The 22909-nt window shown below is 44.1% G+C and overlaps 1 protein-coding gene across 1 annotated transcript in view; it reads left to right on the top strand.

The window, feature by feature from the left end:
* Positions 1-3825: 3825 nt before the first annotated feature.
* The window catches only part of THBS4 (thrombospondin 4), a 40787-nt gene continuing 21703 nt past the window's right edge, over positions 3826-22909 (top strand). Inside the window, exons 1-7 of the mRNA XM_086771466.1 lie at positions 3826-3924; positions 8018-8221; positions 12337-12584; positions 13678-13783; positions 20198-20280; positions 20849-20900; positions 22235-22407. Coding sequence (XP_086627592.1) covers positions 3846-3924; positions 8018-8221; positions 12337-12584; positions 13678-13783; positions 20198-20280; positions 20849-20900; positions 22235-22407 — 945 coding nt within the window. The 5' untranslated portion in view covers positions 3826-3845. The remainder of the gene's footprint in view (positions 3925-8017; positions 8222-12336; positions 12585-13677; positions 13784-20197; positions 20281-20848; positions 20901-22234; positions 22408-22909) is intronic.

Here is a 22909-nt window from a genome sequence, read left to right as displayed (position 1 = left end):
AAAAAACCAAAACACAACAGCAAGATTATTACATTTCTCCCTGTAAAGAGGTACTTAAGGTACATATTTTTAAGGACACCTTTCTCCTCTTTTCCTCCCTATAGAAACCAGGTCAGTCCATCTTCTTAACACAGGCTGCAAGAAGGCTTAGGAGGTAAATAGGAGAGTGAACTTCCTTTGCACTGCCTTAGGCAATCTGCGTCCTCCCTTCCCCACCCAAAAGCTCTTCAGGAATATTTTCTTCTTGGTTACCTGAGTGGAATTCCTAACAGTGTTAATTAAAAGTAAATAGGTGCATTGAGAATGGATATATGCCTTGACTTGAAAAAGTAGAGCTTCATTTTGTATTTCTGAAAAAGCAAAACTTCTTCTGAAACCCATTTTTGAAACCTCATGTTCTACAAATTTTTTATGAAAATATGGCAGGATCAAACTCAGAAGTGTCAACATAAATATGGAAGGATTTAGAGCTGATATTTCACTTGCATTATGACTTCTATATCTTAATTGCCCATGAATTCTGATTTTTAATCATCCATATAATTCTGTAAAAACAGTGAGTCTCCTGATGCACACTAGGAGCAAAATATGAAAGCTGAACTAAGCAGCAGGGATTCCTTTCTACTTCCCCTACCTCATTACTTGGAATTTGAACAAGTCACAGACACTTCTGCAAAGCAAAATCTATAATGTTGGCAGCTTCTCTATATTCTGTATTTTTATAATTTTATTAATTTATGAAAAGTAAGCAGGACAAATATTTTAATGGTTGAGGTTTGCTTGCAGATCCTATATAAAAAAAATTACAGTAATGTACTTCCTTACAAAATGTTACTGGCTTTAAGAAAGTTTCTTGAAAACACCATGTCCAATAATAACACTTTGATTCTTATCCAAGATATTAACCTCCAGTCAGTTAAGCTGGAGTTTTTACTTCAGAGAATTCACAAGAGTGAAAAGGCAACAGCTAGTATTCCATTGTTTTAGGTTAGATTAGAAGGTCAAATAGCCCCTTCCAGACAGCAGATAAACATTATACGCTTTGTGAAAATCCTTTAAAGAAGGTTGTGCTTGAACACAAAATCCCCTTCAGTCTGTAACATACTCCAATAATAAAACTCAGCATAGAAATTGAAGCCAAAATCCTTAATTCTTCTAAATCTCCTCTTCAAAATGAAAACTGGAAAAATTGCAGTGACCTTTATGTGTACTGCCTAAGTTCATCTAAACATGGACTTAAACTTCCATTTATATATATTGTGAACTGGTTCCCTTCCATTGTATCATATTGTGCAGCATGCTCTGTTTGCCCAGCGTGTCCATGTGCATTCTTGGTGAATAAGCACAAAGAATTAGGCAGACATAGAGCAAGAGCAGAATATGGCCCTTACAGTTACATAATTAACAAGTATATAATGCTACAAACAGGATCCTCCTCCCATAGAGTTGATCAGCATCTGTGAAGAGTCTAGAAGAGACTAGATAGTTAAATCAGAAGTGAAAAATGATAAGTTAAAATTATTTAATAAGCATTCTTGATGGAGAAGGGAATTTTTCAATAAAACATTTTGTATGTTTCAATAAACTCAAATAAAGTACATAATAAATGGTTGCAAATAATAGAGGGCGTTCCCTTAGACAGGTGAAAGCAAAACTTTACTATCCTTTTATCCCGTTTTTTTTTGTCTGCTACTGTCACTGAATACTTTAATACGGGACTGTGATGATTTTGCAGACCTTCATGATGTTTTTGTGTCGGGCATTTAAGCCTATGCTGTCAAAGAATGCTCTTTGGTGATGAAAGGCTTCTCCTTAATAGATAGTAGAGCAACATAAGTGCTGCTGTAGGTGCACCTATTAGCCCCTGCAGCATCTCTGCCATCTCCATCCTTAAGGTTGGGGACGAGTTCAGCACTGATACTTCTTTCTATAGAACTTGTGGCACTGTAAGTCCTTCCTTCTTCCTTTTTTTTTTCCACATCCTTGCCTCGTGCTCTACATTCTTTCAGCCACCCTCTTTCTCCCTGCTCCATAGCACTCTGCACCTGCTGCTTGTTTTTCTCACTCCACTGTGCAGCTCTCTGCCAGCCTGCTGACACCACCACGTTGTCCTGTCACTTCCACTACAGGGGCAAGGATGGTGGGAGTGAAGCCAACGCGTTTCTTCTTGTGCGAATACGTATACAGAAGAGCAGTGGGTTGAGGAGAAGGAACAGCACTGAGCTGGGACACACTGGATATGGGGGAGCATCCTCCAGCCTGGTGATGGGCAAAGGAAGAGATAAGCAGCTAAAGGAGTGGGTCAACACTGTTACAACTGTTACACAAATAAGCTAAGAAACAGGGTGTGTTACAGGGTATATATCATGTGGGGAGCGCAACTGAGGCTCATGTGAATACAGGCCAGCTGAAGGTATTTGAAATCCCACTGCGCCTGTGTTGGAGAGGACCCCACCCCTGTGCTCTGTGCGGTGGTGGGGCTGCTGAGGCAGACCCTTCCCAGCGTGTGGGCCGCAGCCCCAGCCCTGCAGCGTGCTGTGCCTTGCTTCGCACACAATGAGCCCCCCAAAGGCAGCTCTCTGCGGTGCTCGTTAGCTGCATACGCCAAGCCTGATGTGACTGACCATTAATCAACACTACTGTTCTCACTTAACATAAAATTTCCCTCCTATTGTTGGCCTTCTTTTCGTGATGTAAATAATAGCAGACAGCTCCAGCTATTCCAACTGTGTGCTGGGTAGCAAGCTGTGAGGGGGTCAGCCGTGGGTTCCTGGGTTCCTTCTGACAGGACAGAGGTTTGGCTGCAGGGCTGAGGCACGCAGAGAGGCACAGGACAAAGAGGGCTGTGCAGCAGCTTGGGAAGATGACCAGGTGCTCTTAGCTTCTGAGCAGAAGCAGGGCCTTGCAGCTCTTCTATGCCATGGGGTCCTGTGGGAGTCCCCTTTTCTTTGTGAGCAGAAGGCACAGGAGGCTGGAGTCAGGGTAGCCTGCTTGATGGGTGGTTTCACATCGGCACAGAGAAAACTGTTTCCACAGCTGCTCAGCCCCAAAAGGGGTTGCTTGCTTGCTCCCTTTCTCCTGTGCTTTCTTAACGTCAGCAATGCAGAGGCTAGAATGAGGAGAGGAGAAACAATGGGATAATGACATCCTGGGGGTACACATAATATTGAAAATTCTTGTAGCTGAAAGCAGAAGTTTTGGGTTTTTTTTTTCAAAAACTGACTCTGGTTAAGTCATCAGGTTTGGGGATTTGTTAAGACAAGCAACCTATTTCAGTAGTTTCAGTCTGGTCAGTTTGAGCTCTTTTTCTCTTAATGAAATGGAGGAACAGACGATACATCCCTCCCTTTGCCAGTCTGAGTCTCCTAGAAACCCAGTTTGCCCCAGTCTGCTATCTGCACGGCTCCTTTTGGTGACACTCCTCAGTTAGGAAAAGTGGATATGTTAAATTCCAGCCAAGACCAAGCCTACACACCAGAGTATCCCCATCCCTTTCGAGTTTGATGCCATCAAACACCTTTCAGCCTCCAGGGCTCCTCAAAGGGCAGAGACTCCGGCCGGTCCCTCGGCAGGTGTCGATTTTGCTGGACCTCGGCAAGACCCGCGGCTCTGCCCATGCTCAAACACCCCCACCGACAATTCGTTCCCTTCTGGTCCACCCCATTCCCCACCGCGGCCCCCGACGGCGCGCCCCCCGCCTGCCCCTGGGGCCGGGGAAGCCCCGGCCAATGGCCTGCCGCCTGCCGCCGTCCCTCCCCGGGCCCGGGGCCGCCCCCGTTAAACGGCGGGGTCCCGGAGCAGAGAGGTGCGCCGTCCTCCGCCGCCCAGCCCGGCCCGCGGCCGCCATGGGGTGGGAGCGCGGCGCCGCCCTGCTGCTCTTGCCGCTCGCCCTGCAGCTCTGCCCGGGCCGCGCCGTCCCCCGAGGTAAGCGCCCCCCGCCCCGCACTGCCCGTGCTTTCCTTGCCGTGCCGAACTTTTTCTTTCCCCTCTTTCGTTCCAGACGGCTCTAGATTTGCAGCGTCCCGGCCCCTTTGCCGGGAGCCCTGTGCTGGCCGTGAAGGGCTGGCGGGGGCTGGGGCGTCGCCAGAGCCGCAGGTGCGAGAGGAACCGGTGCCGCGGCGGGCAGCGGGGGCTGTGCCCCGCCCCGCCCCCCCCCCCCACCCACTGGCTGTGCCCCGTCGGGGGTCGCGGTGTAGGCGCTCCGTCAGCCGCCCCACCGCCCTGAAATCAGCAAAAAGCGGTCTGGTTTTATGGGGGTGTTAGCGGGTGCGCTGGACCTCTGAGGAGCACTTTTTCAGTTGGAAGTTCTCGGGAAGAGAGCTGCTGAGCTGTTACTTCATAAAGTGTGTAGAAAAACGGGTGCCTTCTAAATCCAGGTTACTTTGTCAGTATTACACAGGTAGTACTCAGGAGCCGCTTTGTTGCGGCTCATGCACAAAGTGAGGGGTGTTGCTCTCCAGTAGCAGCTTGTGACTGGAACCAGCTCAGCTAACTGAGTTAGCGTGACTTGGTGCCACTCCAGGAGCCGTAAAGCTGCTCCTGGTTCTCTCTGCGTGTTTTTACTCCCCTCCATTGTCTTATTAAATGATGTTTGTCATTTTACTTAGTTATTCCGAAGATAAGTGTAGCAGACCTAAAAGAAAGCCAATCAGATTAATTTAGCTGCATTTCCAAAAGCTTTTATTAAAGTCCTTCTTGATATGAAGTCGTTTCAGAAAATTGTCATATTGAGAGTAGGGTATTGACATGTTTTAAAAAATTGAGGCAGATTTTCCAGCTTGTCAGGGCAGTGGCCACTCTCAATGTGAGATTTTAACCTTCTTGCAGTCAGTCAGAAGTCAGTTGCACTGGGTTAGGGTTTCACATGAAGTATTTAAGCCAGCATTAATTATCTTGAAAAGTGATAGACAACAATGGAGCACTGTTTTTGTTTATGGTCCTTATGGTTACCTATGCCTGCAGAAGAACCTTGGAGGCTCTCAAAAAGCTGGTGTGACATGGAATTAAGGGACAGAGTCTTTTATTTTGAGTTCTGTCCTCTCCTGTGCCACCAATTTAATTCTTCCATGCCTTCTCCTCTTAGGGCTTCTCATGTTGTTTAGCTCCTATCTGAAGAGCTAGCCTTTATGTTTTTGGGCAGATCTCCAAAGAGTGGTTTGCCATGGTCCCGAGGTGCGGCTGATCCCTTGTTAGCGTTTTCACAGGAGGGTGCACAGCTCCCTTCCAAAAAACACAGAAAGCAGGTAAGGAAGAGAATTTCTAGTCTGCCTCATAAGTGGGCTCAGTGTAGCCCAGTGGGTATGCATGCTCGTGCTAGGAGGCTTGCACGAGTCCTTACGCTCACTGCACAGATTGAAACCAGCGGCTTGTGAATGTCAGCTTTGGCAGTCCTTTTCTATCCGTTTGTTTTCAAGTCTGCCTTTCCAGGAAGAGGAACAAAAAGATGAGATTCTTCTAAAAGTGAAATCTGAAATCCTTGTGGATCTTTTTTTCTTGTTGCTTCCAAACAAGCAATTGTCTCTGTAAAGTCTAAGAGATGTCTCTCTCAGCCAGCTCTACTAAGGATGTAAAATGAGTTCTCATAAGCCTATTGCTTTTCTGCCGGTCACCTTTGCTAGTATTTGTGTAATTTACACTAAAGGGTGGATCAGTGTACTGTGTTTACATGCTGGTCAGTGAAGATATCCCAAGAAAGGGTTTGATAACATGGTGCTAAGGGATCTGGTTGAGGCGATGTGCTTTACAGAGTGCAACTGCCAAACCAATTTGAGCATTCATTTAAATATGCAGATTTTAAAAATGTCAATAAATGTTTTCTGTTAGTTTGCTAGTGTTTAGTCATTGCTTTCTTAGTATTTTTCCTGTATTTTTAAGTGTTTGACTCTAGCAGACATTAATTAGTCTTGCAGGAATTCATATGAAGTCAGTCATTAGACCTAGAAGGACCGGACAAAATGTACAGCTGTATTTTGTGCTGTCAGAGACTTAAATACTGTGTTGTGGTGCTCTGGCTGAGAAGACACAGCTGTATTTTATGAATGATTATTACTTGTAAAATGCTGTTGTACAGGGTAGCAAGTTGCATTTCAGTCTCTTGCTTGGGCAGTTCCTTTGCTCTGTGTGCCCTGATGGGATGAAATACCCAGCCTTTTGCTTCTGCTGCCTGGGCCACTGGTTTCAGTGGGAGCAGTGGTTGTCCTGGGATGAATGAAGGACAAGTCCTTTGACCAGGTCTGTCTCAGATACGTTTTTCAGAGTTGTTTGACTACAGTATTGCAAATGCATGCAAATCAATGGCCTGATTCTTTTTCTATTGTGTCCTGAAAACTCTCAGTAGAGTCATGGGATCTTTGGACCCAATACAAGTGTAGACTTAAGTGATGATCTGTATTTCAATGGTTTCATGAGATGAAGGGAAAAATCTCTTCATTTTTCTTTTCTTGGAAATGACATTGGAGTCTAGATGAATGGCTGCTCCAGAGCAATCAATGGAAGCAGTACAAACGCCGGCTGTGATATAAGGGAACAGGGTTTCCCACATGGCTGTGGGTAGGTCTGTGCCCATGTGATTGTCCTCTGAACGCTCTTCAGTCTCCCCCTGCTTGTGGCATGTGGAAGGATGGACCCATCACCTTAGTTGATGATAACAGCTTTGAGGTTATGCTGGGTAGAAAAGGTTCATCTGTAAAGATCCACCGGTTTTTGGCCTGGGAAACTAAACTTAGTGGTACAACCACAGGCTTGAAACAGGGTAAGGTGCAATGTGCTGTCACGTGCCTTTGCTGTCTGCCTGGTGTTAGGGCTCTTCTCTGGTGGCAGCTCTACAGCGTCATGCGGCTGTGGGAGAAAAATACAGCCCAGCTATGGTAGGCCTGTGGAGTGGCAGTGGTATACAACGGCTAAGGATGCCCTTATAGTTAAATAACACTTGTGTGTAGTCATTTATCAGATTTCATTGCAAGGCTATAATAGACATGCAGTGCTTTAGTAGCAGTCGGTTGAAATAGGAGGATATAAAGAAACCTAGTGGAATAGTTTATTGAGTTTGGAGACATTGTGGATTTAGAGACATTAAGGAAAACCCCATTTTGTTGTTTCAGTGCCATAAGGGGGGTGGCTGACGTGCATATGAGTATAATGTTAGACTCTGCTGATGCATTGTGCAAAAATTAGAAGAAAAATTTGAAACAGCTTTCACTATGCCTTCAGGGTTCTTTTTTTTTTTTTTTTTTTTTTTTTTTTTCTTTTTCCAATCAGGCCTGTCTGTCTTTGTTATCTGTGCCAGAAGGGAAAGATGAGTCTTATTTATGTAATAGATCTTCTGAGAAGTCACTGAAGTGAGAAGGAGGTTATGAACATCATAGTGCTTACCTGGCTTTTTAGCATTTTAATTGCAAATGCCATCAAAATGGTTCTTCAGATAAGTACACTGGAAATCTCTGTGAAAATTTTGGTGCTGGATCCTCAGTGTAATTGAAATGTGAACACAACCATCTGAATTTATGAAAGCAGAAATAGGTTTAAAAGCTTTCTTTTGAGGTGCATCTGTAGAAAAGAAGAATTTTGGAGATCTACCTGAAAATACTTGTGTACCTCAGTTTGAAGACTAGATATTTCAATATTAGTGACTTATAAAAAATTATTTCTTAAAGAAAAAGTTGCTAAAAGATGATCAGTTGCAACAAAACCTGTATGATATTTTGATAGAATAATAGAATTCTATCAAAAAGAAGGCACTCTTGGAAGGCACTTTTAAAGATCATCTAGTCCAACCCCCCTGCTGTGCGCAGGTACAGCTTTCACTAGATCAGGTTGCTTAAGATGTCCCTGCCAATGCCAAAAACTTTTTAATTTTTGTTTTTGTGTTATTTATTTTAGGTAGGACAGCTTGTGTTCATTTTAAAGTATCCGTATGGAATACCGACCAGTGTACAATCTCCAGTGGGTGGCTTCAGACTACATTCTTCTTTGGTCATTATTATATTTAAATTGCTGTTGAAACTTACTTATTTTTCAGTCCTTGATCTTCTTCCATATTCCAACAAGAAAGAGGTAACGACCTTCTTGCAACAAGCACTCGGTGATCCTGCGCTGAATGAAGCGTACTTGGTGTCAACATTCAAACTGCAGCCAAAGAGCACAGCCACCATATTTGGCCTGTATTCGTCAGCCGACAACAGCAAGTATTTTGAGTTTACAGTAATGGGACGGATGAATAAAGGTGAGTTGTTTGGGGTATGTAGCGGAAAACTAGTGTTGGATCCGTAGTTACTGGAGTGTCACCGATGGATGTTGAAAACTATGTGATTAACCTTTGTGCTTGAGTCATTCCTGGTGCATGCTGTCACCGCTTAAGCCCTCTCTGACAAGATAAAAGCGTTGGTTACATCCCCTCTCACTCCCCTTCTCTTTCCTTCCTCTCTCTGGATGCTACTCTCTCCTGGCCAGGGGAACCTGACCTGACAATCAGCTGGTATCTCCAGTCTGCCCTGCTGCTTGCTTGCTCTGAGCAATGCTGAGAAAGGAGGAAAAAAAATGTAGGGTGGGGAAAGGAGTAAATTGGTTTTTTTCTTTTCTTTTTTTTTTCTTTTTCTTTTTTCTTTTTCCTTCTGTTTTTTCTTTTTCCCCTGAGGACAATCACTGGTTTTTATTACTCAGGAATGTGAGGGACAAACGCACATGCTGCCTCATGCATATGAAAGGCAGGTTCTTGTTCTGCTGACCCTGGAGGTTAGATGTGACTGTGCCAGACAAACATTCCTAGCACTTGCAGGATCTTTTGGGTGACTTAAAGTGTTTGTTCTCCGTTTATTGAAATCAGTTAATCAAGAGTTAGAGTAGGAACTTTGGAGAGCTTTCATCAATCTCTAGACCAGATCTAGGATATATTGCTGTTTTAAGGTTCAGTGAAAAATTGTTGAATGATGTAAATTACCATTGCTCCACCGACTTCACCACTGCTATGATAATTTGCTGCTGCAAATGTTGTAATTTGGCAGCTGAGTCCAATGTACTGTGAAACTCTACTGAGAAATTTCAGTTTATACATAGAAAAATCATTCTGTCTGCTGAAGAAAAGCACACCTTTTGCTTGGGAAACGTAGGGGATGAGTTAGATAAAACATTGGTAGTTTCGTCAAGTCTGCCAAAATCCTTCTGAGGTCAGGAAAATAAGAACTCTTGTGCTATGTTTGTGTTGGGAGTGGGTAGGACGTGGTCACACAGCCTTATCAGTGTCATATAGTTCCTAATTGCTAAATAAATGATAGGTCACAGATACTTCCTTTCAGACACACACAATTATGTGTGTAAATGTTATACATATATACAGGAATGCATATGTATACACACAAATATGTATCCATGCAATATTGAACATGTCAAAATCTTTTATTAGTTTTCAAGAATATCTGCATGCCTGATGGTTACTGATGCACTTTAACTTTTGACGTTCTCTGGTGGAAGGTTACGTGGCTTCTTTTGCTTTTGTCCTCGGTATGTCAGTGATGTATTTGAGAAGTGTCTGTGACAGAACGGTGGCTTACAGATAGGCGGCATGAAGACACTCCTCCTGTCAGTGACCAGTGTTAAGTAGATGGAGGATATCTGTAGCCTACGTGTTGTAAAGGGCTTGTGAAACAGAAGGAGGCTTTTCGCAGCAAGGCTGTTCCATGGAGGTCTCTTTGCCTCCTTGTTACTTTAGTGCACCTTGTTTAAGGCATATGACAGCGTGCGAGTAGTAGGCAGTGTTTTCACGTGTGATTTCTCTGGAGGTGTCAAGTGTCCCATATGGCTACTTCATACAGTAGGTTAAGCCACATCCAGAAGATCGTCACATGAGCTGAAAGTATGGAGTGTGGGCTGTTTGTGATCCCCTGAAGACTGGGGATCATCACTTAAGTGGTGAGCCAACATTGACATCTTAGTAAAATGCAAGTTCTAAATATCTATGGTCTCGGAAGGGTGTGTATGTGCATAGTGCTTCCTGCGCATGGTATTTCCAGTTACGCACCCAAATCTGATCTACGTGGATCAAAGCAGGCCTTAGTTATCCTTTAAAGTGCCACATTTGAGAGCTGTGTTCCCAATGGTTTGCTTATGTTCTGGTTTTGTTGTAGTATACCTGATAGTAAAATGGTCATAATGCCTAAAAAAAAAAAAAAGGTGTGGTTTTTTTTTTTTTTTTTTTTCAGATCTGTGTTTTTAAAGCACAGATCTGAATTACTGGACAACTGCTCAGCTTGTTTTGGTCAGACCAATGTACTTTTCAGAGGCAAATGACATCCGTGGATTTCTTATCCTTTTTGAATGATTCCTTTATGAAACAAACAGCAATAAGTGTGTAAAAGTGATGCAAATTAACAATTCTGTGAAGCGGTTCCTGTTTACTGGCAGGATTAGTGGTTTCATTGAAAATCTGTTTATTGAGCAGTACAGGTGAGCCACTTACTCTCATGAATGTCAATGCAGAATATCCTAGCAGCAAATGTGTAACGCAGGGGCTTGGATGAGTTAAATCTTACCGAGGTGGAGGCTGTAGTCCAGCAAAATCTCCCTTCAAAAGCCTACTCTGGTTTACCGGATGGATATTTGGCTTTGTATGAGGAAGGAATACTTGATCCTCCTTCCAAGCCAGACTGCTCCTTGTCCTGAAACTATTCTGGCAGAGTCCGTTCTGGGCCCTGCCACCATCTCCTCTTTCTTTCTGTAGCTTACTGCTGTGTTTGCTCACTCTGAATGCAGGGCACATGTCCAAAGACCTTGCTTTCATACGACCAGGCGTGCATAATATTCAGAGAAGTAAAATGCCTGCAATGTGCTCCGTCTTGCCACATCTCTGAGTTTGCCAAGAAATTCTACCTTTTCGCAAGTTACTGATGACCTCATGCACCTTTGCGGAAATCTCAGCTCTGGCAGTGTTTTGACATAGACAGCAGTGAAAACATTCCTGATATTGATCGCAGCTGCTGAGGCTTCAGCACTGGTGTAGACTTTAAAAGATGGAGACATACCCTGCCCCGTTCATGTTGGTATGAATCTGGATTCTTTAATAGTTAAACTGAACAATTAGGAAAATAATAGGGAACCTGCACCCAGTAACTCAGAAGGTCACCAACAAACAGAGGTACCACAGCATCAAAGAGGGTACACAAGTAGTGGAGAGATGGGAAGATAATTTGTTAAATGAATAGAAATGGGATGAGTTCAGTAGGTGTTGTTAGCTCTGAAGCTAATATGATTTTTTTCCCTCCACTATATCCACAACTTTTAGTTGACCTCATGTTAATGTAGGTATTGCTTGAAGGTCAGAGTAACACCTAACTGTTTAGGTGCCTGGTCTCTGTGCAGCTTGACTCCTCAGTGCACATAACTGTTATCATGAGGAAACAAGGAACATGCAGGCTAGCGATGAGTGGGATCTTTGAAGCAAGGTCTGTCCAATACTGTAGTTATACGCTGTCTAGATGCACTCAGCTCATTGCTTCTGCAGATATGCGTGCAGAGAGCCAGGGAGAGATTTTGTGGAGAGATCTAGCTAGCTGGTCTAAGGGATTTAGCTTGCAGATCCTAGCTTACTGATCCAATTTCCTGAGGAAAGAGACATTTTTTCAACATTATGCAGCATGTAAGAGTGTTTGTTTGTCTGCTGTTGTGTTTTTTGATGGTGCATTTTACTTCATAAAATGAGAACTTGTTATGTGAATTGTGAAGTAGGTCATGCACTAATGCCTTAAAAAAGAATTGAGAGGAGGCTTAGTCATCTTTAGGGGTGGAATATATATTTTTTTGCATTACATTTTGTTTTTACTTACTGTTTGTTACAGAAATGCAGGTTACTGGCCTGGAACCATGCTCCCTTTGGTTTCTTTAATGATGCGTTTGGGTGCACTGTCAGATGGCCTCACTGAGTGCAATATGCACTGCTGGAACTGATTTTTCTGGTTGTACATTTCTGCTAAGGTCTGTCAGATACGTACTTGCTGAAGTGCTGACTGCAGGCTGTCTGCTACACCCTTTACAGCCCGTATTTTAGCACATTACACGCTGTAAGGTGGCATTGGTTAAGCCAGTTAGAGAGGCACGGACAATGCAGTGAAAAACACAGTGCAGCAGCAGTGCTTCACAAACGGGGAGTCACGCAAGAGTCCTGGTAATCCTGCTCTGAGACTCAGTGTCCCATTTATTATTACCATTTATATCTGCATATGGGATGCATTTACGAAAGCTGACATGTGGAAAAATACCAGAGGAATTGCAGATTTCCACAGGATCTTCCTTGATCAGCCCTGGGTTATCTGCTATCCTCTGATAGTCCTTCTGTTTATTTTGTACTAGTGGTGCTGCGCTATCTGAAGAGTGATGGGAGGCTGAATTCGGTGGTCTTTAGCAACATCCAGCTGGCTGATGGGAAACCCCATGCTGTCATCTTGTCGCTGAGTGGCCTGCAGCAAGGATTGAGCACAATAGAGTTGTATCTGGACTGCCTGCAAGTTGGTGCCATTCAGGACCTGCCAAAAGCGTTTTCAGCGCTGTCTCAGAGGTCCGTGGCGGTAGAGTTGCGCACTCTCCAGGGGAAGCCACAGGTAAGGCGGAAAGCTGGTCACAGACTGAGCACTTAGAGGGATCACCAGGGATCCTCTGGGTCATGGAATCCAGACCTCAGCCCTTGCAGTAGCCGAGCTCTGTACAATGGTGCTTTGGTAATACTGAAGTATTAACTTGTGAAATAAATGTAAATGTAAGTTCCTTACGGAACAAGTGAAATCCTATCTTCACTAAACCCAGTAATAGTTATGCATTGTAAACACAATTTTTAGCTTATTAAAAAATAGTGCTGCCTCCCTCACTTCAGTCTAGGTGTTTCTTGGACTGGACTTTTTGCAAGGGTTTAGCTGGTGCAGTAAAGCCAGCTCTTTGTCAGCTTCTTATAGCTGTTCAGTATGAACAACCCTTGGCTGTGTATGTGGCTTTCCTCTTCATGATAAGCCAGTTGGACTAAAAAGACAAGGGGAGGACTCACACAGTGCAAGAGTCCGACCCCCATCTGTTTGACTACAATAGCTTTTCTTCCTATGTCTGCCAACCACGGGTTGACATAGTTTCCTGTCATCTCTTTGTCAGTAGTCCAAGGTAAACAGTATTTTCCACAAGCATCTTCCATCATCATTAGTGCAAAATATACATTAGAGGCATTTTGTCCCCAAGGTTGCCCCTATGCTTTTTTTCATTGCAGGCTTGAAAATGAGCCTGTTTATATGGAGACTCAGTAAGGTGCCCATATTCCTGACGTGAATGTAAACCTGTTTGAGAGGGGGAAAAGACTGCTTTGGATTTTGTTGTTCAGCAACAAAAGATCATTCTTATATGCCACAGATATAAAAATACGTGAACTTCCTGGTATGTGAGAACATATGAATTGGAATACTAAAAAAAGGTACAAAATAAACCCATAGCTATGTGAAAATCTGCAAGGCAAACATTAGGGATTTTATTACAGTTTAGATGGTGATGGGTGGTCCTGAAGGGGACAGTGTAGGAGCCCTGCATGCTTAGGAAATGAGAAGCAGCCAGAAAGATTGCTAATCTCTCTAAAAAATTAATTTACTTTGTCTGATATTTCACATTTTTTCCATTGTTGTACCAGAATTGTGAGCTTTGTTTTTCTTGTGAGTCCAGGATACGCTAGATGAGCTGAAGTTGGTAACTGGAGGAACACTTGCCCAAGTGGGGAACCTGCAGGATTGTTTTCTTCAACAAATTGAACCTGTTCCTCAGTACTCCGGTAAGCCTGCAACCAGAAGTTAAAATTGTTCCTTAGGATACCAGTGAAAAGAAGCTAATGTGATAAATATTAAAAACATGAAGAATCTCTATAGACAAATAATAACAATTGTTTGACTGAATTACCGCCTGTCGTAGTTCAGCCCCGATCAGGACCAGACTACGCAGTCTCTCTCTCACTCCCCCCACCCTCCGAGAGAATAGGGGGAGATGATATAAGAAAAACGGCTCAAGGTTTGAGATAAGGACAGGGAGAAATCCTTAAAGTTACCGTCACGGGCAAAACAGACTCGACTTGGGGAAAACTATTCATTTATTTTCTAAAATTAGCAGGAGAATGAGACAGGGAACAAGATAACCTCCCCCCACCCCTCCCTCTTCCCGGGCTTAACATTATCTCTACTACCTTCCCCTCCCGAGCGGCACGGGGGGGGAAAAGGGAATGGGGGTCGCGGTCAGTTCATCACGTGTTGTTTTACGCCGCTGTATCATCGTCAGGGGAAGAACTCCTCGCATTCCTCCTCTGCTCCAGCGTGGGGTCCCTCCCACGGGCCACAGTCCTTCATGAAACTGCTCCGGCGTGGGTCATCTCTTCCACGGGGTGCAGTCCCTCTAGAACAGCTGTCCCAGTGGGCCCTCCACGGGCCACAGCCTCCTTCAGGCCTCCACCTGCTCTGGCGTGGGGTCCTCCACGGGCTGCAGGTGGATCTCTGCCCCTCCGTGGACCTCCATGGGCTGCAGGGGGACAACCCGCTCCACCATGGTCTTCACCACGAGTTGCAGAGGAATCTTGGCCAGGAGCCATATTACTCCTCCCCCTCCTTCTTCACTGACCTTGGCGTCTGCAGCCGTTCCTCACAACAGGCTGGCAGACGCCTCTCAGGATCCTTTTTACATCTTATTCACTTCTCATCTCCTCTCCACTTCTTGCAGCCGGGCCGGGCCGAGTTGGGCCCAGTCGGCTGCCCGGCGGGAGGCCAGAGGGTGAGGCCTGCAAGGCCCATGAGGCTCGCGCCTCCCCCTCTCTGCCCCCCGCTCAGCTGCTTCACATCTTCTCCTCCTCTTTTTCCTGTTTTCCCCTACTTAAATACGTTATCGCAGAGGCGTTATCACGGGACATTCTGCTACCAATTGGCTCGGCCTTGGCCAGCAGCAGGTCCGCCCTAGGCCCGGACGAGTCCACTGAACAAAGGGGAGCGACTTCTAGCAGTTTCCTACAGAAGCTACCACCTTAGGCCCCCCCTCACTAACAAAACCAGAACACCGCCATAATAATTTCCTGTAAATGTTTTAGAAATAGCTCCGTCTGGAGAGAAGGCAATCACTGCTGCTGGTGATAAAGCAATGAGTAGTTGTCCTAGTGAAGGAGGAGTCTGTAATGATTAAAAGAGGCTTTTTAGCCTAATTTGGAAGACTGACTTTCGTGATCATAATCTGTTTGTGTCAGCTTAGTAGTATTTCAAATTGCAGACAGGAAATAGTCCTAAATGTGATGCATTCCTATAGGCTTTATGAAGATAGGAGTAGGTAGATGAATAGAGTAGCAAGATCTATCAATGTACTTATCCACATGATCAGTATTTGTCTTTTGTTGATCACTGGAATGTCCTGGAGAGAGGACGAACAAAGTATGAATAAGGACGCAGGAGACTGCAGAGTGTGTTGGTGCTACAGCGACACAGCCTGTGGGTCTCCATGGGTAAAACAGGATGCCACTAGTCCTGCTGCAAATTAGCTGAGGCTTTTGTCGCCTGCTGGACTGGAAATCTGCTCCAAAACCAATTCCATTTCTGCCTGCGCTGAGCATTGTGGAGCCTGACCTGGGAGCAGGGAGGGCAGGAAGGACCTGAGGCTACTAGGATTCCTGCAGGTCCCCAGGGTGCAAACCCCTGTGATGAGAGAGGATGCTCTCTCACCTCTTGACCCAGCAAATTTGGGCTAGACTGCTCCATCTGTACCCCTTCCTAGTCCCCGTCAATCTACCTTTCTGCTGCAGGTGTGAGGGAGAAGAATGGGTTCACACTGTGCGGTGTGTTAATATGTGACAATATGGGGCGAAAAAAAAGTGAGTTCAAGGTTTGTAATAGGTGAAATATGATTCATGAGAAGTTCACTCTCTCTTGAGACCCTTTCCTCTCCGCCCTGCCAAACCCAATCCTGCGGGATTGCTACTTTTCATTAGAATAGAGACAAGATACACAAATTTTATATAAGAGCATTTTATATGTAGGCATCAGTGGTGTTCAGCAATAACAGAATCTGTTTTAGCTTTTACCTGTCTAAATCCCCAGTTGCACACGCTTCTGTTTTCTTGCTCCTTAACCTATATACACCTCGGTAAAAAATAGTTTTGTCATCAAAGCTCTTTCTTTTTCCCTGAATCAACAAGCATTTGCATGTAGAAGGGAAGAGTTGATTGAGTGTTTCCTCCTGGAACAACGCACAGCTCTGAGCAAGGTTTCCATTTTGCAGACTTGCAGCTTTCGCTTTTATAACTTTTTGTTCATTAATCAGTAATACAAATGGTAGTAATGCAGAGCTGTATTGTCTTTCCCTGGCTGCCTCTGCTTCAGTTGCTTATAACCTTCAAGTGGAATTAGTATCATATTAATAATAAAACGCCTCACATGAATATACTCAAAGTCTACGTAGTCAAATCCACCAAAGGAAAAGGTGCAGGTGTTCCAACAGCAATGTTAACTCAGCTGCCTTGCACTCTATATATGATTCATGGTGCTCTTTTACAGGAGCAATATATCAGACAACCACAATTTTGTCTTCAGACAGAATAAGCTGGAATGCAAGTGCTTAGCTGTATAGGGATGCGAGACCTATGTATCTTGGTAAAAGTTTGAGTTTTCATATTAGTTGGAAAATCCTTGGGAGAGCTTTGGACCTGTACATGGCTTTGGCTGTGTGCCTGGTCATTGCTCACTGCTCTGGCAGCAGCATTTCCTCCATGTTCATTCTGTGAGGTTGAGTCACCTAAGCAGTGTGGATGAGAATATGATGATCAGACAGAGGTGAAAATATGTATTTAGATCTTCCTGTGTGGGTGGGAAAATACAGTGCAAGATGCACTGGGTTTGGTGGGTGAGATTAGTGTGTTGCATTTAATCATCGTCACAAAATCCTTCATGTCAGAAGGGATCTTTGGAGGTCATCTAGTTCATGTAGGGTACCTGAACCTGACTTAGTGTAAAGAATAATAGCTATGTTGCACCAGACCAAAGGTTCTTTTAACCTAGCTACTGTTGGAGACCGTATGGCAATGTAAACCCAAGGGCAGGAGTGTAAGAGAGTGGAGTTATAGTGTGGTTTTCCCCAGATGCTTTCCTGTTCTCCAGCAGTTCATGGTATACAGAGCTCTTGACTCAGAGGTGGAGTTTTCGTATTTTGTATTCAATATATGTTTCCTTCCATGAATCTGTCCAGTCAGTTTTGAATGCATAATCAAGAATTTCTCCTTGCAAGAAATTCATGACGTGTCCGAGGAGACACCTCCTTCTGTTTACTTTGAACCTACCTCTTTATAATTCTACTTGCATCTTGTATGTGCAGCTTCTTTGGTGGAGGATTACAGGCTGTCAGGAAACTCTTCTTTTGTCAGCCATCATCCATGCTTTAATCATGGCTGGATCTCTGGCCAAGTAACCACGATCTCTTTGAATGACACTTCAGGACTCTTTGCCGGATGGGGTCAATTGGGGTGCTTGAGCCAGTATTGCTCCGAGGAGAGCTAGAAGAAGTATCTAAGAGGTGTTTCACAGTGAACTGCAGTTACACAAGCTAATGTTTGTGCATTTGCCCTGCCTGGGCCAATTAGCTGTGCGGCAAAGCTGGCTGCCTGCTCTAAATCCAAGGACCTGTACATCTAAATCCAAGGAACATGTTGCCCAGAGTTTTTTGGATGCCTCATCATTGTAAGTGTTAAAAGTCAAGCTGGACTGGGCTTTGAGTGGCCCAGCCTAGTGAAACATGTCCCTGCCATGGCAAAGGGGTTGGGCTAGATGATCTTTAAAGGTCTCTTCCAACCCAAACTGTGCTATGATTTTATACTGCAGGGCCCTGGGAAGAGAAAGACAGGGTAGCTCTCTGACATGACCTCAGGCTTACAGAGAATAAGTGTGCCAAGGGACTTCAGTTCCCTGTTGGACAGTAATTCTTCAGATCTGTCTCTGAATTTAATTATTGCTGTGAAAGCCATTCTGTTACTCAGGTTGTTACTGCCACAGAATATAGAGCTAGGGACTACCTGAACTGAGGAGTTGCCTCAGAAGATGGTGTATGGATGAGACTACATGGTGGGACCAGATAACTGTATAGCTTTGCGCTGTACCTTTTTCTTACCCTGCTTACCCCTTGGAAAAGCCACACCAGAATACACTGTGGAGCGCAGCTCCCTGAAAGGCCTCTCTGAGTTCTTACTACTGATCATCCATCACTCTGCTGCAGGTGGAGCATACCATAGGACGTAGCTTTAAATGGAGGAGAAGAAAAACCCAACTATGGGAAGTCATCTGTTTCTGATCTGCTGTCTAAATTTACAAACTGGACATGTGGTTCATGGCAGTATAACCTGTTTAGTCCACCTTAAAGGTTAACAGTCTGGAAGACTTAACTGTACAAAATAGATGTGGTTTTGATTCAGGTGCTAGCCAAGAAACAGCATCTGAAATTTTGAGAATTGTTTTGCAGATATCAATCAATGATGCCTAAACCATTCTTTGTTTAAAAAAACCAAATGAAACAACAGCAGACCCCAGCCTCTGTGCTGCCAACCTGCATGCCAAGTTCCACTATGGGATTATGAAATATCCATGATACTAAGTCATAGAATCATAGAGTGGTTTGGGTTGGAAGGGACCTTCAAAGGTCATCTAGTCCAGCCCCCCTGCAAGGAGCAGGGACATCCCCGACTAGATCAGGTTGCTCAGAGCCTCATCCAGCCTGGCCTTGAACATTTCCAGGGACGGGGCCTCCACCACCTCTCTGGGCAACCTGTTCCAGTCCTGTCGCCTTCCTCTCAAATGAAAACAAGGCAAGGTTGGGACTAGAACAGAGGCAGGTTCTGGAACAGATGGTTGCCAAGTCTTTAAAATTGTTCAGTGTTTTGATGAGAAGATCTGAAATGAAGAAAACTTAGTATGTGAAGAGTTGGATGATTCCCACTAGAATGTCTGGAAACAGTTAGGCATGCTTTGAAGTACAAAACGATGAGGTGAACATTAAGAAAAGCATTTTTCATATAAGCTTTCAATGCTCATAAAAGTAACACATGAGTAAACCTCCCTGAAGTCATTGGGCATACTATCAAAATACCCTGCCTGCTTAGAACTAAAAGAGCGTATATTTGTGAAATTTGTTTTGACACACAGGCTTAGAGAAGTAAACAAATAGCTGCTCAAGAGAGCTACAAACTCACAAGTGAGCTACAAACAGAAACTACTATGAGCTACTGTGCTAAACACGCTCTTTGCTTCTTCTCAGTCACTGGGTCAAAGCTAATGTTTAATTTAACAGATAAGAGTCTCATGTGAAGATCTTGGTTTGGTTCTGGTCCTTCCCTATGGCTCATTGCAAATGTAACTTCAGGTCTTGTCTTAGAGGTCCTTAGTTTGTTACTTGGTTTTGAGAACTGGCTTTGGTGTGAGTTTGTAGCATGTTGACTAGATATTTTGTGAGTCCATACAAACTCCGCGTTCTCCAAAATCAAATACAGTTATAAAATGTGTACAGTGTGATGAGCTGCCTTTTGGAAGAATATCTGAATGACTGTTGCAGGTATTAAAAGTGCTGTTTTTGTGAGAGCAGGCACTCCTGATGCATGGTCAGAGCTGCATGGTGAGCTTCCTCAGAAAGCTGGGTCACTTTCTTTTGAAAAATGTGCATGAATCTGTTTTGGTGACATGGAATACACTTACGGAGGGTGACTTCCCGTTGTATGCACAGATACACCATGCCCCTGCCTTGCCCTCCTGTCCCAAATAGGTTCTCACAAAATCCCAATCTTGAAATCCTGAGGTTTCACTTAGGGTTGCTGGTCTCAGGCCTGGAGGGAACCAGTAACACTGGCAGCATTAGTTGCCAGTGTTGTTAGGTCTCACTACAGAGCCTTGATACTCAAATAATGGTAGAAAAATCACGGACTGCTTTTCTCTGTGGAGAGGTTTCTGCTTTGCCTGTTTCTGTTGTATACAGTGGAGTTCAGTCCAGAAAGTTCATGCAACTCACTCTGTAAAAATTTGAGCTAAATATTGTGTTTGCTCTAAGGATTCTTACAGGGCTTAAGTAACAGTAATGTATGCCCTTCTTGGCTTTTCATGGTATTTCCATCTTGTATCTCAGAAATTACCATGGCAAATAAAGGAGAGTTATGTGCATCGTGCACTCTTTCATTACTGTTTCCCTGCAGGTGATTTTAATAGGCAGCTGATGGGTCAGATGATGCAGATGAACCAAATACTGGCAGATGTGAAAGACCTTCTCAGACAACAGGTAGGCTTGAGTGTGAAATATCCCAAGCTTGCTGCTTTTGATAGTGTCCAGGCAGTATATTCATGTAAACAGTAAGGTCCTGTGTAGAGTTTGTTGCCTCAGCGGCACGACATAGTGGAGAAGAAGTACCCATATAGGTCCTGGTACTCTGTGCTTACTATGGAGGATCACTGAATGTGGGAGGGTAGGGGGCTTGCTTATTGTAGTGTCTTAAGTGGAGAGGAGCTAGAGTAGCCATCCTACCACTGTTAGAGGTAGGTCTGTTGCGCAGAACTGAAGTTGCGTTTGTTCCACTTGCTGGTGAGTGTCAGAACTGGAATTGCTGGTGGCACCTGCCTTTAGTTAAACATGTCATTCTTAAAGGTCCTGTTGAGCAAGCCTGAACTGAAGGATGACTATTATCATTGTCCGTAATTTTATTGGGTTCAAAGAGCATCTCATTTCAAGACTACCTATGTTGCATGGTTTGCGTGACATCTTGTGGAAAAATGGTAGTGGTTCTTCTGGCAACCAGGTGCAAACTAGAGCTGCCTGTATCCAAATAATGTTTATTTTCTATATCCTCAAGGTCAAAGAAACAACTTTTCTGAGAAATACCATAGCTGAGTGCCAAGCATGTGGTAAGTATTCCTGTTATTGCCTGTAAAAGGCAACCAGATGAGATGTACGGTTTTAACACTAGTATTGATTGCATCAGCTTTATGTGGTTTCTAAGAAGTACTTAAAAAAAAATACCGTGTCCAGAGTTCTAGATACATTGGACACAAATTTAAAATAGATTTTCATTAGAGAAAAAGCTTTCAGTTTCTATAGACCTAACAATCACCTGTTCGGGAATAAAACCCTACTAAACCAAGCAGTACCACTCACCCTGTACTGTCAGTTCTCACTCTGCCACATGTTCCTGGGGAAGGAGACATTGCCTGCCAGGTGTCTCATGAACAATCTTAGTAGAACAAGGGGGGAATAATTTTCTACTCTAACTGGTATTGTCGGTCTGAGGAAGATCCTGTGCAGTGCACCTGACAGTTGTCTGATTCTGAGTAGGCAGTCCCTGGTTAACAGCAGCAAGACCTAAAATATGGTCTTCATCTTTTCACTAAATGGAAGAAATAAATGCTTTTCCAAATGCCACTGCATGGCCCTCGTACACAACTGACAATCAGGACACATGCACTCAGTATTAAAAAAAACAAAATACTCCCTCACTGGATGGGGTGAGAGCCTTAAACTCATCAGGCCGTTTAGTTGATTTCTTTTCCCAGTCTGTCAGTCTCATCAGAACTCAAGTTGAGCTCTGGCCAGGTTAACCTTTATGTGTAAGTGCCAAAGAAAAAGTCTTTAAATCCCGCATGCATCAATACTGATGTTCAGCACCTGCCAGAGTCTCAGAAAACCTTGCTTTTCCCCAGGGCTGGTGTCTGTGCACCTAAGCCAGTGTACTTGCAAGTCCTGCTGTGTGTTTGTGGGCCATCAGCTGCTGCTTCTTTATTCCCTTCTTTGTAGACTGTCCAATATGCTCTGACAAAACCATGGCACTGATTTTCTGAGGAAGTGGTAGTCTTGCTGATTTAGCCGGAGAAATGCCTTGAACCATCACACTTGAGTCCCTTGGGCCATCTGAGGTCACTGGCTTTCAGAGTTTCCTCCCCTGGCCAGCAGCAGATCTGTGCTGGGACTAACCTAGTAGGAGAGTTCCCGTGTGTAGCCAGGAGAAGCACGTGGACCTAACAAAATAGCCTTAATTTCCCCTGTCTGGGGACACAGCAAGTGTCCCTTCATGTTCCCAGCATGAAGTCTCTTCAGCCACAGCACAGCTGGTAGCAGCGCAGTGCAGAAACACAAAGCCCCTGCTGCACAGTGTCTTGGGGATCTCTTCAGAGTGCTTGCCAGCTGAAAGCTGTGATGGATGTTTCTTTCAATTGCTGAAACTGTTGTTCTTTCTGTGTTAAAGGTTTGGGAACTGTGAATTTTCCAACTCAGCCTCCTCGGCACAGTAAACCCAAATGCGAAGTTAATTCCTGCTTCAGGGGAGTCAGGTGCGTGGAGACAGTGGAGGGATTTCAGTGCGGCCCCTGCCCTGAAGGGCTCACAGGAAATGGAGTTACCTGCTCAGATATCGATGAGGTAAAATTGTGACTTTCATGGAATTAAAAAAAAAAAAAGGGAAAAAAAGCTAAAAAGCAACTGTGTAATACATATAAAGAAGTCGCTGATGCTTGCCATCCTGAGCATTTGCTGACTCTTTGCATAGTGATTATTAATTCATTCTGATTTGATTCTACCTCCCTGTTTTGCTGTTGCTGCAACTTTACAGAGGTTATGTATGTGAAAACTTGAAATACCCTGGTGAATTGAAAAGTCGCTTAAGGGAGTTTAATGTTTGAAAACCCAAAAACAACTGAAACAAGCTTTTGACTTAGTTGTTTGTATTCCGCAAGAAGATGCAATATCTTCTGTTACAGGCAGAACTGCAGAAGCACTTCTTGTCAATGTGGGCTTTGCTTCTTTAAATTGTAGTGCTCCTGAACCAGCCTTGGAGACCAAAGTCTTCTCTTCAACTCAAGCTGGAGCCATGTTTTCAGCCTCACCTTAAAAGTCTATGAAAGAAAAGAAACATTTATTGTTA

This window comes from Chlamydotis macqueenii, chromosome Z (genome assembly GCF_036417535.1).
Source record: "Chlamydotis macqueenii isolate bChlMac1 chromosome Z, bChlMac1.mat, whole genome shotgun sequence".
Lineage (NCBI taxonomy): Eukaryota > Metazoa > Chordata > Aves > Otidiformes > Otididae > Chlamydotis > Chlamydotis macqueenii.
This window is presented reverse-complemented; position numbering and strand designations above follow the sequence as displayed.